This window comes from Manis pentadactyla, chromosome 7 (genome assembly GCF_030020395.1).
Source record: "Manis pentadactyla isolate mManPen7 chromosome 7, mManPen7.hap1, whole genome shotgun sequence".
Lineage (NCBI taxonomy): Eukaryota > Metazoa > Chordata > Mammalia > Pholidota > Manidae > Manis > Manis pentadactyla.
In genome coordinates this window covers 129501155-129515182 of record NC_080025.1, presented here as the reverse complement: position 1 = coordinate 129515182, position 14028 = coordinate 129501155, and the positions used below count along the sequence as shown (strand labels likewise).

Here is a 14028-nt window from a genome sequence, read left to right as displayed (position 1 = left end):
ATGCTCTGGGTCTATTGTCCTTGTTGCTCAGAGTATCCACAACCTTGGCCCCAGAACTCCTGCCTAGAGGCAGGTGGGGACAACCGTGACAGCCAGAGCTGCTGTCCTTGACCCTGTGCATCAGTCTGCTCTTAAGTGACATGCCTGCTGGATTAGCCCCCTGGCAGGAGAACAAGCAGGAGGAATTGCAAAAGTCAAGGCAAACATTCCCAAGGAGTTTTATTGCTGCCAACTAGATAAAATCATTTCTACGCACCTGGGCAGGCCTAAGGTCAGTACAGAGGGCCCTGTGACCATCTGTGCTTCCAGTTAGCCTTCCATGTCTGGAGAGCCACATTTTCTTTCCAAAGTCGTTTCTGGTGCTTTGCTCAGGGGCCAGGCCTCCCTGAGATCTGCAGATCTATGGTCATAGCACTTTTGAAGTTTGGTCACCATGGGAGATACTAGAAAGGTTCATTTGTCATGTTAGACCAGCTGTTAATAATCTCCACAACATGGGACTAGGTGCATATGACCTGAGTGTTTAAGCAGACCTATTTGGTGGTCAGGGTAGAAACTACCACACTGTAACCTTACCTCTCCTCCATTCAGCCTCTCCCCTCCCCTTTCACAGGACCTTTGCACCCCGGTATGACTTTCTGCCCAGTATCTGTGTATCAGTTAGCTATTGCCACATAAAAGCTGTGTAGCAAACCACCCCAAAACTCAGTGCCTGAAATAATAAACATTACTTCTCACACTCACGGACCTGCAGATCCATGGCATGTCAACTGACCTACAGCAGCTGGGTGGTTCTGTTTCAAGCTTCAGTGCCAGCTGGGGTTGCCCCTCTTGATGAGTTGGGCTCAGTTCTGCTCTGCATGGGCTCATTTGGCTGAAGTAGCAGCAGCCACATGGGGAAAAGAATTCTTCCTGGCAATGACAGAAGCACAGGAGGGCAGTACCTACCCCACGGGCACATCTCAAGCCTTTGCCTTGTTCTTGTTGTCATCTCAGTGGGCGAATCAAGTACTAAGGCCAAGCCCAAGGTCAAGGCGGGAAGTACACTCAACCTCTTCACCTACCATGAGGCCTGGAAGGGGGGGCATGGGAATGGGCATAGGGCACCTTTAGGGGAGTGAAGAGGTGGGACTCAGAACACAATCTGCCATATCCAGTGACCAGCCTCCTGGCCTCGGCCTATCTTGCCAAGTTCAGAAATACCTGCCACCTCTGAGCAAAGAGGATGTCAGTGACATGTCAGAGCACATGTGTTCCAGACACCTGGAGTGACTTGAAATAAACACAGCTTCCTAAGTCAGTGCTCAGCCACCACAAGTTCAAGTCCAGGCAGTGAGGTGCTTAGAGGGCATCACAAGGAGACAGGGCCCTAGGAAACCCTTGCATGGCCCCAGGTCCCAGAAATGAGGCTTGCAAAGGCAAGCAGAGGAGGCCAAAGGAAGGAAGACCCCTGGAGAGATTTAGGGGGACTCCCCCAGACCGTGACACTGAGACCTGTCCCCCAGCACAGGATGGGCACACACAGAGTTAATTTTCTAGAAAAAGGTAATTTTTCCCAACTCTACTCCTTTTGCCTGGGGACGGGAGATGGGTAGGACAGCACGGGGACAGTGGGCTCCAGGCCTGGCGTCTGCACAGCTTGACAGCTCTCCAGCAGCCTCTTGGAGTTTCTTAATGGGGTGTCTTGCCTCCTTTTTTCCCCCTCTTTTTGACAATTTTGAAGGAAATTGGGTACTTAAGAAGCCTTTTGGACATTTAAATTAACTCCCACCATCAGGCTCAGTGTAGCCACTGAGGCATTAGCATCCAATTATAAGAGGAGAGATGGAGTAATAACTCAACATTTCGACTAGAATGTCAAATGCTTAAACAAATTAGAGATATACACAGAGACCGTACATTATATCTATGGAATATTGCAGAATATAATCAGCAGAGCAGCAGGCATCCTTTGGAATGCTAACAGCAACTGGCAGAGTGGGACCCTAGTGCCAGAGATAAGAATCAGAACTTCAGGGAAACCAGGCATGGGATAGACAGCTGGGGGCCAGGACTCAAGGGAACCACAAAAATTCCTCCAGCTGCCATGAGCACACCCAGACCCCAGGCCCTCCAGGTAACGGGCTCCACTGATGAGAGTCCAGAAGCTTCTAAAGGCCGCGGCCATGAGCTGAAATCCTGTGTGGACTGCTCTGCTTCCAGTTAGTCCTTGTCTCCCTGTCCCCAGTCCTTGCTTTGTAAGTTCATAACCTTGGTCGTGGGGGACAGGTGAGGAAATGGACATGATGGTTCTATTTGCAATAGTTCAAAATCAGACAAAACTTCTCTCTATTAGTAGGGGAAGTTTACCTTGGGGCCAAAGGATAAAGAAACCAGTGTGATTCACAGAAGGGTAACGGAGGGGAAAAGAGGTGGGGATGGAGACTGTCAAACAGGTGCTTCCTGGTCATACCTGAGAATGAGAAATGCCAAAGCAGAGGCTAAACAATAACAGAGAATCTTATAAAATCAGGGACCATTTGACCTCACAGGGACTATTTGAATTCCCAGCCCCTCTCCCATGCCTTTAGGGAAGGATGGGAGGTGAGGAAGTGTCCTGGGTAGAACAAAGCTATGACATTATTTCTCCAAATTAGAAAACCGAGGTGCAGAGCTTGAGATTGACAGATCCCATTACCTAACAGCACAAGAGACAATCATCCGAAAACCTTTTGTCCATGTGAGATTAAATTGAAAAGAGTAATGACGCCTATCTTTTTCACTCAAAGACCTCAGAATATTACATAAACATGAATTTATTAGTCTACCAACAGAAATATTTGTCTTTTTATGACTGGTTTATTTCGCTAAGCAAAATGTTTTCGAGATTCACCCGTGTTGTAGCGTGTGTCTGAATTTCTTTCCTTTTTAAAGCTGAATAATATTCCACAGTCTGTCTATACCACATTTTGTTTATTCATTATGGACACTTGGGTTGCTTTCACCTTTTGGCCATTGGGAAAGTGCTGCTATGGATATGGGTGTGCAAATATGTGTTTGAGTTCCTGCTTGTGATTCTTTTGGGTGTGTACAGAAGTGGAAAGATGAGATCATAATGCTAATTCTAGGTTTAACTTTTTGAGGAACAACCAAACTGTCAATAGGGTTTTGCACACACCCAGTGAATGTGCATAGATGACTATGTGCCTATGCCTTCCTACCTCTGTACCCGAGGGGTCCCATTTGTCCCCCAGCACAGGACAGGCACACACAGAGGTTCTCTGACAGGGCTGGGGCTCCTGTCCCTAGAAGCAGCAAGAGAGCTCTTGAGCCACATCAAGCAACGCCTCTCCTGGAGGCCAGTGGCCAGTGGACAGACCTCAGCCTTTTGCGGTCTCTGCAACCGTCCCTCACTTGGATGGCTCGGGTCACATCGCCATCTGTTTTGTTCTCCAGGCAGACGCCCTCCTCCATGACTCTTTTTTCACCTCTTCCTGTGGTCTGAATTCCCCAACTCAGTTAATTAGCATGCCTGGCACTGTAGCTTAAGACTTTAATCAGCGTGGGGTGGTTTTAATTAATCGTGCAGCTCTGCATCTGGAGCAGTTTGTGTTCCAGGGTCAGGAGAAGAACTGAAGGAGGGGGTTGGGAGAGGTGGTTTTGTTTGGTATAAGGTGTGGGTGGAGGATCTGGGGGTCGGGGGAGAGAGAATCATAGTGCCAATGTGGCTTAGAAGCCTCCTGGGCACCTGTGCCGCTTATTAGCAAAATGTAGAAGGCAACCAGAGCCATTAGGTTAAAGAACTGAGCCAAGGTAAATAGTGGACTGAGTGTAGCTTTCAAAAGTGATTTAAAGTGTCAAGGAACTTTCTGATGCTTTCCAGGATTACCTGTGGGGTGGAGAGTGAGTCAACGCAGTGGTGCAGATGTGGAGTCAGTCTTGGGGGGCTTGGCTGTGCCAGAGAATATTCCCTGATAACGAGACTTGGGAGATTTCTCCAGACCCTGCCTTCTTTGGGAAAGTCCTGGGAAGGCGAGGGAGGTGGTACCTACCTATCAAATAATGGTAACCTTTCCACTTGGCCTGTCAGAATCCTGTTGGCTTCTCAGTTTTAGCACCCATGCTTTAAAAATAATGGAGAAAATCTAGAACAAGTTCAGAAGAATAATAAAAATTGACTGTAATGTACAGATAAAGAAGGCACCTGTTAAAAAAAAAAGGTTGAAGGAAGTTGGGTCTCATAATAACTGCCCGGGACTTATGCCCCAGTCCCACAGAGGTCCAACTACATGAAAAGCAAAGGAAAATACATTAACTGTTAAAGTTATAGCTGGTAAAAGCACTGAATGAGTCCAGGAAGCTGGGATAACCCCAGGTTTTCATCCCAAAGACGAAACAGTGAATGATTTAGGGGCAGACATCACAGTTCAAGAAGGAAATGATGTGATCAAGGTACTAAAGAAGAGTTCTCCAGGTAACTCCTGGTGGAGTTCCTGAGACTATCAGAGCAGTTTGTTATGTGCAGAAGAGGTAACGTGACAGTGTGATGGAGAATGGGGTGTTAATGACAGAGATAACCTAATAATGACCATCAATTATAATACCCTTGATCATTTACAAAGCAGTTTCATGCCTGTCAGATCATCCGTGCTTTGGGAAACTATGAATTGGCCAGGGTAGGGGGATGGGACTTTTATCTCTATGTTTAAAGATGAAAAAACTGTGATTCCAAGACTAGGATCTCCTTGCTAGTAAGTGGTGAAGCCAGAGTTCAAATCTAGCTCTACGGGCTCCTACACTCTTTCCAACCAAACTAAACTGACTCCTGTTGAAAATCAGGGAGAGGAAGAATTTTATAATTCCAGGTATTGACATTATTAAACACCAGTTGCAAGATATTTTTAGGACTCTGAATGCAAAATCTTTCTGAAGACCTCACATTCGCCAAGCAGCTGGCTCTTTATGTTGGACACCCAGAACCCCGTGGCACATCCATCCAAGACAGATTACAGAACATGTCAGAGGGAGAAACTGGGGCAGACATTAATTAAGTTTAGACAGAGAAAACGCTTTTGATTGAACAAGCCATGATTTTCTCTTTAAGCCCATGCAAAATATGGAGTGCTAGACTAGCAGCTGAAACATATGAAAACATTATTATATACTTATTTTACCAACTTCCACCATCTATGGCCTGTTTTTATTACTTTTTCCCTCTAAGCATCATGTTTTGAAAGATTTTTGCTTACTAAGCAAGCTGCATTTATTAAGTAATAATATATTTTCTATTTTTAATATGAGACATACATCACTGAGGACGCATACAAATAGAAAACAGCAATGATCCAATTTCCATTAGGCATTTGGAAATATTGAAAATAGCTTGTGGACCTCATTACCACTCATGAATTCCTAGGAGTCCAGGTACTTTGGGTCTGGAACCATTACTTATGTGCTTACATGACCAGCATGTACTACACCTACTTAAGAGGTGAGGATAGAAATTAAAGAGGCAACAGGAACAGGGTGAAGTTCCCAGTGGTGAGTGGAGCCACCAGGGTAATTTGTAAGAAACTGATTGCCAGGATTAATTACAAAAGTAGGAAGGTTTTATGGAGGTGGAGCTGAGGCATGGCCCATACTTATTACTGGGCAGTAATAAGAGGAAAGATAGAAAATTCCAAAAGCGCACAAATCCCTCTAAGAGTTTGGAGAAGGGGTCCTCATGGCCGAGGAAGCTCTAAGAGAGGGGGGAGGAGGCGAACTTGGAGAAGTAACCGTGCAGTGCGGTCGTTAGGAATGCTCAGTGTGTACTTGCAAAAACAAAGACAGATAAAGGGAATAAGAAAATAAAGGTAGAAAGGGGAAAGAGATCATGTGGGATCTGAAATTAATTACTAATGCCTTCCAAAAGAGAGTTTCAAGACTGATTGAGCTGACTCTGGTGCCAGTTCACCTGTGGGTGAATTACAAGTAGCCCCTGCCAAGTGTACATAATTTTGTGGAGACAGATGCCCTACGAAGCAGCAGGGAAAACACAGCCTCTGCATTTGCTCATGAAGCACAGGGGCTCAGTGAGCTCAGTATGGTTCCTACCTAGTGCCTGTTGTCCAATGATGGAAAATTAAAGAGGACATACGCATCAAATTCTGAGCTCAAGCTGTAAGATTAGCAAAGAGTTCTCCATTGAAATAGAAAAGGATGACTTAGAAAAGAAAAAAAAAACTTTTTGTCAAAAAGAAACTGGCAAAATAAAGAATAAAGACCAAGGCTATAGAAAGAAAATTAAAATTCCATTTGCTCCTGTGCATCATTACTAAGTATCTCCTGTATATCAAGTCCTGAGAAGTCATGTAAAAAGACTTCTGGGCAAAGCTACGTTGGAGGACAAAGAAATGCAAAAGATCTCTAGGAGCATGCAGGAAATGGAAGCATTTGGGCTACGCGGAAGTGTCATGTGGAACATTTTACATTAACGAGCGGCTGGTGGAAGTGAATATCAAGTTTTGGGGCTGGAAAGGAAGCCTCTAGTCAGGAAAAGGGTGTGGGTAGGAGGAGAAATTGCAACAGCTGCTCTTTGAAGGCACCAGAGTGAACAACTTTTAGAGCCAGTTGGCCAACATTATAAGAAAGAGTGTGGGCATGTTGCAGCTAGAGTGAATTTACAGCACCTTGTGAAAGGCAGAGAAAAGAGAGCTTGCACTTGGGTTACATGCTCTCAGGGATGGCAAAAGTGATGAGACCAGAAGGAGGAGGTACTGGAAGAAGGTGAAACCCTTAATGGCAAAATAGAAACAAGAATGGAAAAAGAATAAGTATCTGGGCTTATTACATTGATAAGAAATAAATATGTGATGAATCGGATGTTTGTGGAGATATTTTTGGTTTTTGGTGCTGGGAAAATTTAGATGTACACTGTATGAGTATCTTTTAGGAAAATTTAATATGAACTCTATGGAGTCTATTCCCAGAGACTTCTGAGGAAACTGCAGGTGGTTGTCTCCTGGGCTGCTCACGTGGCCACCTGCTCAAATACGCTCCCTGCAGGTTCCTCTGGGCGCTGGGGCTCCAGGCCCTTCCACGCCCCTGTAGTGTCTTACGTGCTACGCCTGACGGACGGAGTAGGACCTCTTTCTGGTAAAATACCGGGTGTTCTGCACAGCCCTAACCGCTGTCTCCCTTACGGTCCCCTCCTAGCTCACCAGAGTCCCGGTGGAGTCCTGCGGGCAGTATCAGAGCTGCAGCGAGTGCCTTGGCTCGGGCGACCCCCACTGCGGCTGGTGTGTGCTCCACAACACGTGAGTACCGCCGGGCAGCTCCGCCGGCCTCCCGCTTCGTCCCGGTGATTCCTGGGAGGACACAGCTCCTGAGCACCCCTAGGCCAAGGCTGCCTGTCCGCTGGGACACCCAGCAGATCCGCCCTGCCTCCCTCCCAGAGTTAATGACCAAGGAGAAGCCCCTGGCCCACATGGCCAGGTGAAAAACAATAGCTCCCTGAAGCTTCTAAGATGCTTTAAATCAGGATATAATGTTTAATTTATAGGGAGTAAGACACACAGATCCTCAGTATATAGTTTGAAAAATGCAGAGACCCAGGGAATCTACACCACCATCAAGTATACAACATTTCCTACATCCAGAAAGTTCTCCCGGCCTCCTTCCTCTTCTTCCCAGTGGGTGGGCTTTTCTTCCTTAGTTGCTTAAGTTCAGGTCAAAGTCAGATACGGCTTCTCCTGATACTTTTTCCCTTCCATCTCAAATAGATGGTGGTTGGACATTCACGGCCAAGAGAGATGCATGAGGATGTGGGCCAAGCAGGCACGGCAGAGTCAGTGCAGAGGTTGAGGAGGACCAGATAGCACCTGTGGACGCTTACCCTGTGTGCCTCAGTTTGCTAGAAGTGGGTGGGCACATGCCGGGGCTTCAGGGCATTGTGGGAGTGCTGTGCCCATCCACACAGTCTTGTCCGTAGATTGACACCCACCCTGCTCCCTCTGTGCCAGGCGTGGGGCTGGGCTCCAGGGCTGTGAAGGGACTATGTGAACCAGACCTCTGGTCCAGGACAGAGTGGGGGATTACACTGTACTGGAATCCATGCATTTGTCAGAACCACATTGTGGGCAACACCCTGTGCCAAGTGCTGCAGGGCACAGCACAGCTGGCCCTCAGGAGAACCCAGGCAGAGGGCATCAGGAAGGGGTTCCTTCCTGTGCCGAGAAACGCCTGCTTTCTCTGTCACTTCTGCCAACTTTTCCCATCTTTTCTCCCATGGTTGTAGGGAGGAGGAGGGTGGGAACCTTGTAGGAAGAGAGGGACAGTAGAAGCTCTGTGTGTGTGTGCACAAGAGAGACACAGTGGGTAGGAGAGCCAGAGTCAGAGGAAGGGGGGGAGAGAGAGGGAGAGGGCGAGCACAGTTCAAGGGCAGGACGCCGACTAACAGGTGGCTCAGGTGGCTGAAAGGGCTGTTTGTACCCGAAAGGGCACAGGTGGGTTGCAGATTGAACAGGCTTAAGAAATGCTTGTGTAATTGAAACCCTCCCTCCTGTTACTCATTCTCAATTGTCAGGAAGCATTGACCTGCCGACCCACCAGTGCAGAGGGTCACCCCATTGCCCTCTCATGCAGTCCCTGGTCCCAGCCCACAGACCCGCCGGTTTCTAATGACAAAACAGCTTCAACAGCCTGGTATTTATTTGTCCGTGAATTTTGAGCCTTTATTCCCAGGGCATTCACCTTGGGCCTGAACCTACCTGTTCTGCTTTGGGTGAAGGTGAAGGAAAGCCTACAGCCCAGCCTGCCGTCACCTGTCCTGGGCCTGGAATATTTCCTCCACCCAACAGGCTTGGCAGGTCCCCAGGCCTCTCCATCTCCCCTCCACCCAGACCCAGGCCAAGAAGCCTAGCTCAGTCTCAGCAGGTAATGGGATCCCCTGGCAGACCAGCCGCATCGATTGGCCCAGACGTTACCTTTCTGGGGAAGGGTCATCAGCGTCACCCCTGGGAGGCTCATGTAACCCGAGACCTCAACAGGGGAAAGATGAGATCAGCTATTGTGGAGTCTCTCCCTGCCCCCGGTGACCCCCTTCTCTTTGCAGATTTCTTCTGTTGAAAGAATGCCCTGCCCTGGGTGAGTTGGCACAGGTTACTGCCCAGGATTTGCTCCTTTTCTTCTTTATGTGGTTTCTGCCAAGATGGAAAGAAGGGAGTGGAGGGGAGGGAGGTGGAGGGGAGAGAAGAGGAGAGGAGAGGAAAATGCTGCTGCTCAGGACAGCATGGAAACTAAGAACCTATCTGGGTTCAGTTCCCACACCTGTAAAATGACAACAGAACAGCGATCTACAGCCATACTGTGCAGGGGGAGAGGATGTGCATGCAGGGCGCTCACTGTGCCTGGAGGTGGCCCTGGGTTTATGACTGTGTGAGCAGAGACGTCAGACCCCAGGGCCTCCTCCAGGGTCCCTTTCCCCTTCCTGTCATCCCCAGGACCAGAGAGCTGCGGCTGGGTGGCTGGGACAAACCCACTGCTGGAAAGTCTTCCTGCCTTGGGCAGCTCCAGCCAGCTCTGGCATTCAGGCAGCTCCAGCAGCCGGGTGTCTGGCTGCCCTTTGGCCACCAGGGAAAGTGCCAAGAGACAGTTCGTCCCATAGCCATGGCTGAGTGTCCCCTTAATGATGTACAAATGCTTCCTAAAATGCAAGACCTTCCTTGTTACTTCTTAGCATAGGCCATAGCCTGTTTTTGTTTTTGTTTTTTAGCCTGTGTCTAAGGACTACTTGATACTAACCTGCTAAGTCACTAATCTCTCCTAGGGCTGTTTGCAGAATGTCTACACCAGTATGAGGAATTGTTGGGATCCACTTCTGCCCAGCAAACTCTTTGTGTTCTCTCCTGTGGTCTTCCCTGTTGCCTCTCCAAAGAGCTATCAGCCTCTGGTCCAGAGGAAAGCTCTCCAGACTATATGCTACTCTATTCAGATTTTTCTCTCTGGCTCAGCAGATACATAGTACAGGTTAAGGAAACTTGCTTTTCCTCTGGTCGCCACTGCCTCCTCTCACCCTCCCCACATACGTAGGTGTAGTACATCCAGCCGTGCTGTCTTCTCCTGGGAATTAGGAAAGGCCTGTGGTCCACACGAGCTTGGAATGTCTTTCCCAGTGTAATGACTGGGCCTCCTGGGATAACCTGAGGAGTGGGGCTCCCTCTGAACTTAGAAGTCCAGACACCCCCCCCACATTCCAGCATTCACACACTCTGCCCAGTCATGCCGCCTGGGCCGCATGGGGTGGACTGGCCCAGCTTGCCCGGCGCGGAGGACTTCCCCGCTGACCGGGACACTGATGCACAGGACAGCTCCAGGCTGCTGGGTGAAGTGCAGTGTGAAGGCTGGTCAGAGTCAGTCAGAGTGATTGCTGGATGTGCACCAAGCTTGCTGCGAGTTGGGTCACAGAGAGCCCGGATCAGCCTGCTGTGATGCACCCTGCTTTCTCCTGCCCCTTTTTCCCTCCTCTTGTGCTGTCCCTCTCTCCCTCCACTCCTACTTTTCTCTCCAGCTCTTCTTCCTAACCTCTCCTCAACCTTATTGGAAATAAACAGCACTACCTGCTGACCAAGGAGAAACATCCCTGCTTCACCTTCTCTTTTGGCCACGTCTAAATGTACTATCCCTCCTCAGAAGGAAGGAACCTGTCCAGGCCTCTTTTACTACCACCTGAGGTTTGTGTCCAGTGGATCTTCATTTGGGGAGGGGCTGAAAGGAAGCCAAGGTGAGACCCCAACCTGAAACCCGAGGCAGTCTCAGCGAAGGCAGCGAGCCCACCACAGTGGGGGAACAGGACCACTGGGTAGCACCAGCCGGGAAGGTACCTGGGCCGCCACCGGACTCTGGTGCCCATTAAGCCCTGTGCCCTCCTTCTGCTTCAGTGACCTTGCCCACTGAGTGAGGCCCAGGTGGTGTGGTGAATGCAGTATCTGCTACTCTGTCTGACTTTGGATTTTTAGAGGTGGGGAAGGGGTACTAAGTTCAGTTGACAGCAGCCAGTGGCAGAGGGAAAATGGTAGTGTAATCGTGGCTCATCTAAGAACAACCTAAATCCTTAGGTTGAGACCATGTCAGTCACTGGACCCTAGAATCATGACACTGAAAGGACTCCCCTGGTCCACGCCCTTCATAGAAAGGTTCCCTTTACTGTCCAGCCCACTCTCCTGCCAGCCGCACAGAAGCCTGCCCGTTTCTGTGGGCATTCCCGAAGAGGGCAACGATAATGACATTCAGAAACGCCAGTTTCTTCTCTTATCAGGGTTCCCAGATGTGGAGACAGTGACCAAAGGAACCCCATGATCTCCTACCTAAGTAAGCGATCCCCAACTTTTCTATAAAGCTCACAGGGAAGCCCCACCTACTTTTTTCAATCTCGTGTTCTCAACACAGATTCCCCCCTGGTGCACTTAAGCAGACGCCATGGCCAAGGTAATATGTCAGGTCAGCTGTGGGGAGAAGCAAGAAGCAATTTCTGATAAGCTGGTGGCTCCCTGCTGGAGGGCCAGGGGTCACAGCCCCAACAACCCTCCCAGCTTGGAGGCTGGCCCAGGCCAGCCCACCGATAGCCGCATTTCCAAGTTGAAATTTGCTTGCCTGCACTGGAGTTAATATTTCTATCACTGTATTTAGGAATTAATTTCTAGAGAACTTAATCACTACCTCTTCCCCTCTGCCTCACCCCCTTCCTTTCTCCATTCCTCTCCCTTCTAATTTTCCACTTGGCTAAGAATTCTCTGGCAGTGAAAGTTCAGGCTTGGGGACAGCAAGGTAGCTGCTTCATTAGAGAGAATAATCTCACTGGAACCACTGACTTGAATAATAACCCCTCCAGGGGTCAGGCTTTGTCCCCGAGGGCTTTTAGCACCTCTGAACTGGGCCTGGAGGGCAGAACTACGGAGACAGTGCTGCGGGGAGTAAGAGGGCTAAGAGGTTAGCAGGGCCAGACCGCAGTGTGGGGCCCAGGGTATCTTCTCGGGGCTGGCTTCCTGCTGGCCAGCTGCAGGCCTGTGTTTGGGTGTGGTGGCAGGCATGGATATCTGAGAACTCAAAGTCATAGGGAGTCCTGCCTGGCAAGTGGATGAAGCAGGGTCTTCCTCCACTGGCAGGGCACTCCTGCAGAGGAATTGCAGGAAATTCTATAGGAAGTACTACAGCCCTGTTGCAAGAAACACCACAGTCAGCATCCCCCACCAAGGGTCAGGAATTAACTCTTTGCACATTTCCTAGCTCTTGCCTAGACTAATGAGAAATCACAGTCCTAGGAGAGCAGAAGGCCATTACTCTGACGGGCTCCATAAGAACGCAGAAGGAATTCATTCTTCCCCCTCCATTATCCTGTCACCTCTAAGGTCAATTGTCTGTGCTTTTGGACGTTTGCAGCCTCTACCCCTGTGGGCCCTGAGGGATAGTAGAAATGGCAAAACATCCCTGACACTGACCTTAAACTTGACTTTCCACTAAGAGAGCTGGGTTTTCAATACCCTTTGACAGCCCGTAAGAAAGCAGAGCTCCAAGCCAGACCACTCTTTGTCTCTTTTCTCCCTCCTGGCCTCTGGGGCCCCCCTCCTGCACTGAGAGGAAAACTGCTACAGCCACCCCTGTCTTTCTGTCTTTGATGTGCCCCGTGGGCCGGTCTGGAAGAAGCTCTGTGCTTCGGCATCAGCTGCGGCTTGGAAGGGTTGGATGAGGAGAGCAGAAAAGGGAGGAGTTAACACAGGCGAACATTTATTGAGGGTTTATTGTTTATGAGCTGTGCCCTGTTCTAAATTCTTGCATAATCTCATTTAATCCTCTTAATAGCCCTATTAGGTAGATACTATTTTGTCCCCATTTTATAGATGAGAAAAACTGAGGCACCAAGAGGTTAATAATTTGCTCCAGATTACACAGTTAGATAAGATGTTTAAAATTGTAAACAATAGGTGGCTTTCCTGGCTAAGACCTTAAGACCTAAATTTGAGGGAGAGGATCAGTAGTTTGTTTGGGGTGCTCAGGAGCCATAGCAGGATGCAGCCATATAAACTTTGGAAGCAGTAAACCATGCAGGTGGAATTCATCTTAAGATTTCCCCAACCAAGTACTTTTGCACTCACTGCAAGAGAGATGGAGTCCCGTCTTTTCTTTCCGGATCTCTCTTTGGTTACTCCAGGTGCTGTTTGACCTGGAAGAAGCTTCATTTATCGTTCATAATTTAATCAGAGACATTTTTCAGACCTACTGATTGCTCTTGAAAATAGGAACTTCAAAGTTGGGGAGGCAGTGAATAATTTAAGCCCGTACCAGCTCTTTGGGTCTGCTGTTAATGGGAGTAATAACACTATTAATAGCGATGTCAGTGCAGACACCCTGGAAAAGTCCATAACATTAGCTTAATGGCTGGCGGTAATGAAGTCCTCGCAGAGGAACTGGCCTGGTAAATTAACTTCCAAGACATTCAGGCAGACGCCCTTGTTGCCATGGCCTGCTAGAGCAGCCAGGGAGTGACAGGGAGACAACCTTTCATTCTTGGGACGGGATTTCTGGAGTGGTCCTGGGAAGTTCAGAAGTCCCAGTGATATTCAGAGTGCTCCAGAAGCAGGCAAAAATGGCAGTTAGCCTAGAGAAGAAGATTGAGGGGATGTTTTAAAGTTGCCCTAAGTATCTGAAGAGCATATCCAGATGGCAAGAAAAATGGGTTCAGTCTGCAGCAAGGGGGTCTGTCCCTCACTTCTCAGCCTAGAAGCTTTGGGGAGGTAGAGCACAGTGGCTAAGAGCAGAGACCCAGAGTTCATCTGTGTTTGAATTCTGGCTCTCTGATCAGCTAGTGACCTTGGGCAAATTGCTTACCCACCTTCTCTGCAGTTTTCTGTCTGTAAAATGGGGTTTAAAATGGTACCCACCCATGGCATTGTGGAGAGGTGTTAAGTGACATAAACCATAAGCCCCTTATGGGTGCCTGTGAGTGTTCAGTGTCTAGTGGCTGTGACTGTACTGCCCAGAACAGTTTTTACTTTCTCATTACACACCCCGTTT

General features: G+C 48.7%; 1 protein-coding gene across 1 annotated transcript in view; it reads left to right on the top strand.

The window, feature by feature from the left end:
* Nucleotides 1-14028, top strand: part of PLXNA4 (plexin A4) — a 441960-nt gene that overhangs the window by 335726 nt on the left and 92206 nt on the right. Inside the window, exon 5 of the mRNA XM_057504773.1 lies at nt 7177-7277. Coding sequence (XP_057360756.1) covers nt 7177-7277 — 101 coding nt within the window. The remainder of the gene's footprint in view (nt 1-7176; nt 7278-14028) is intronic.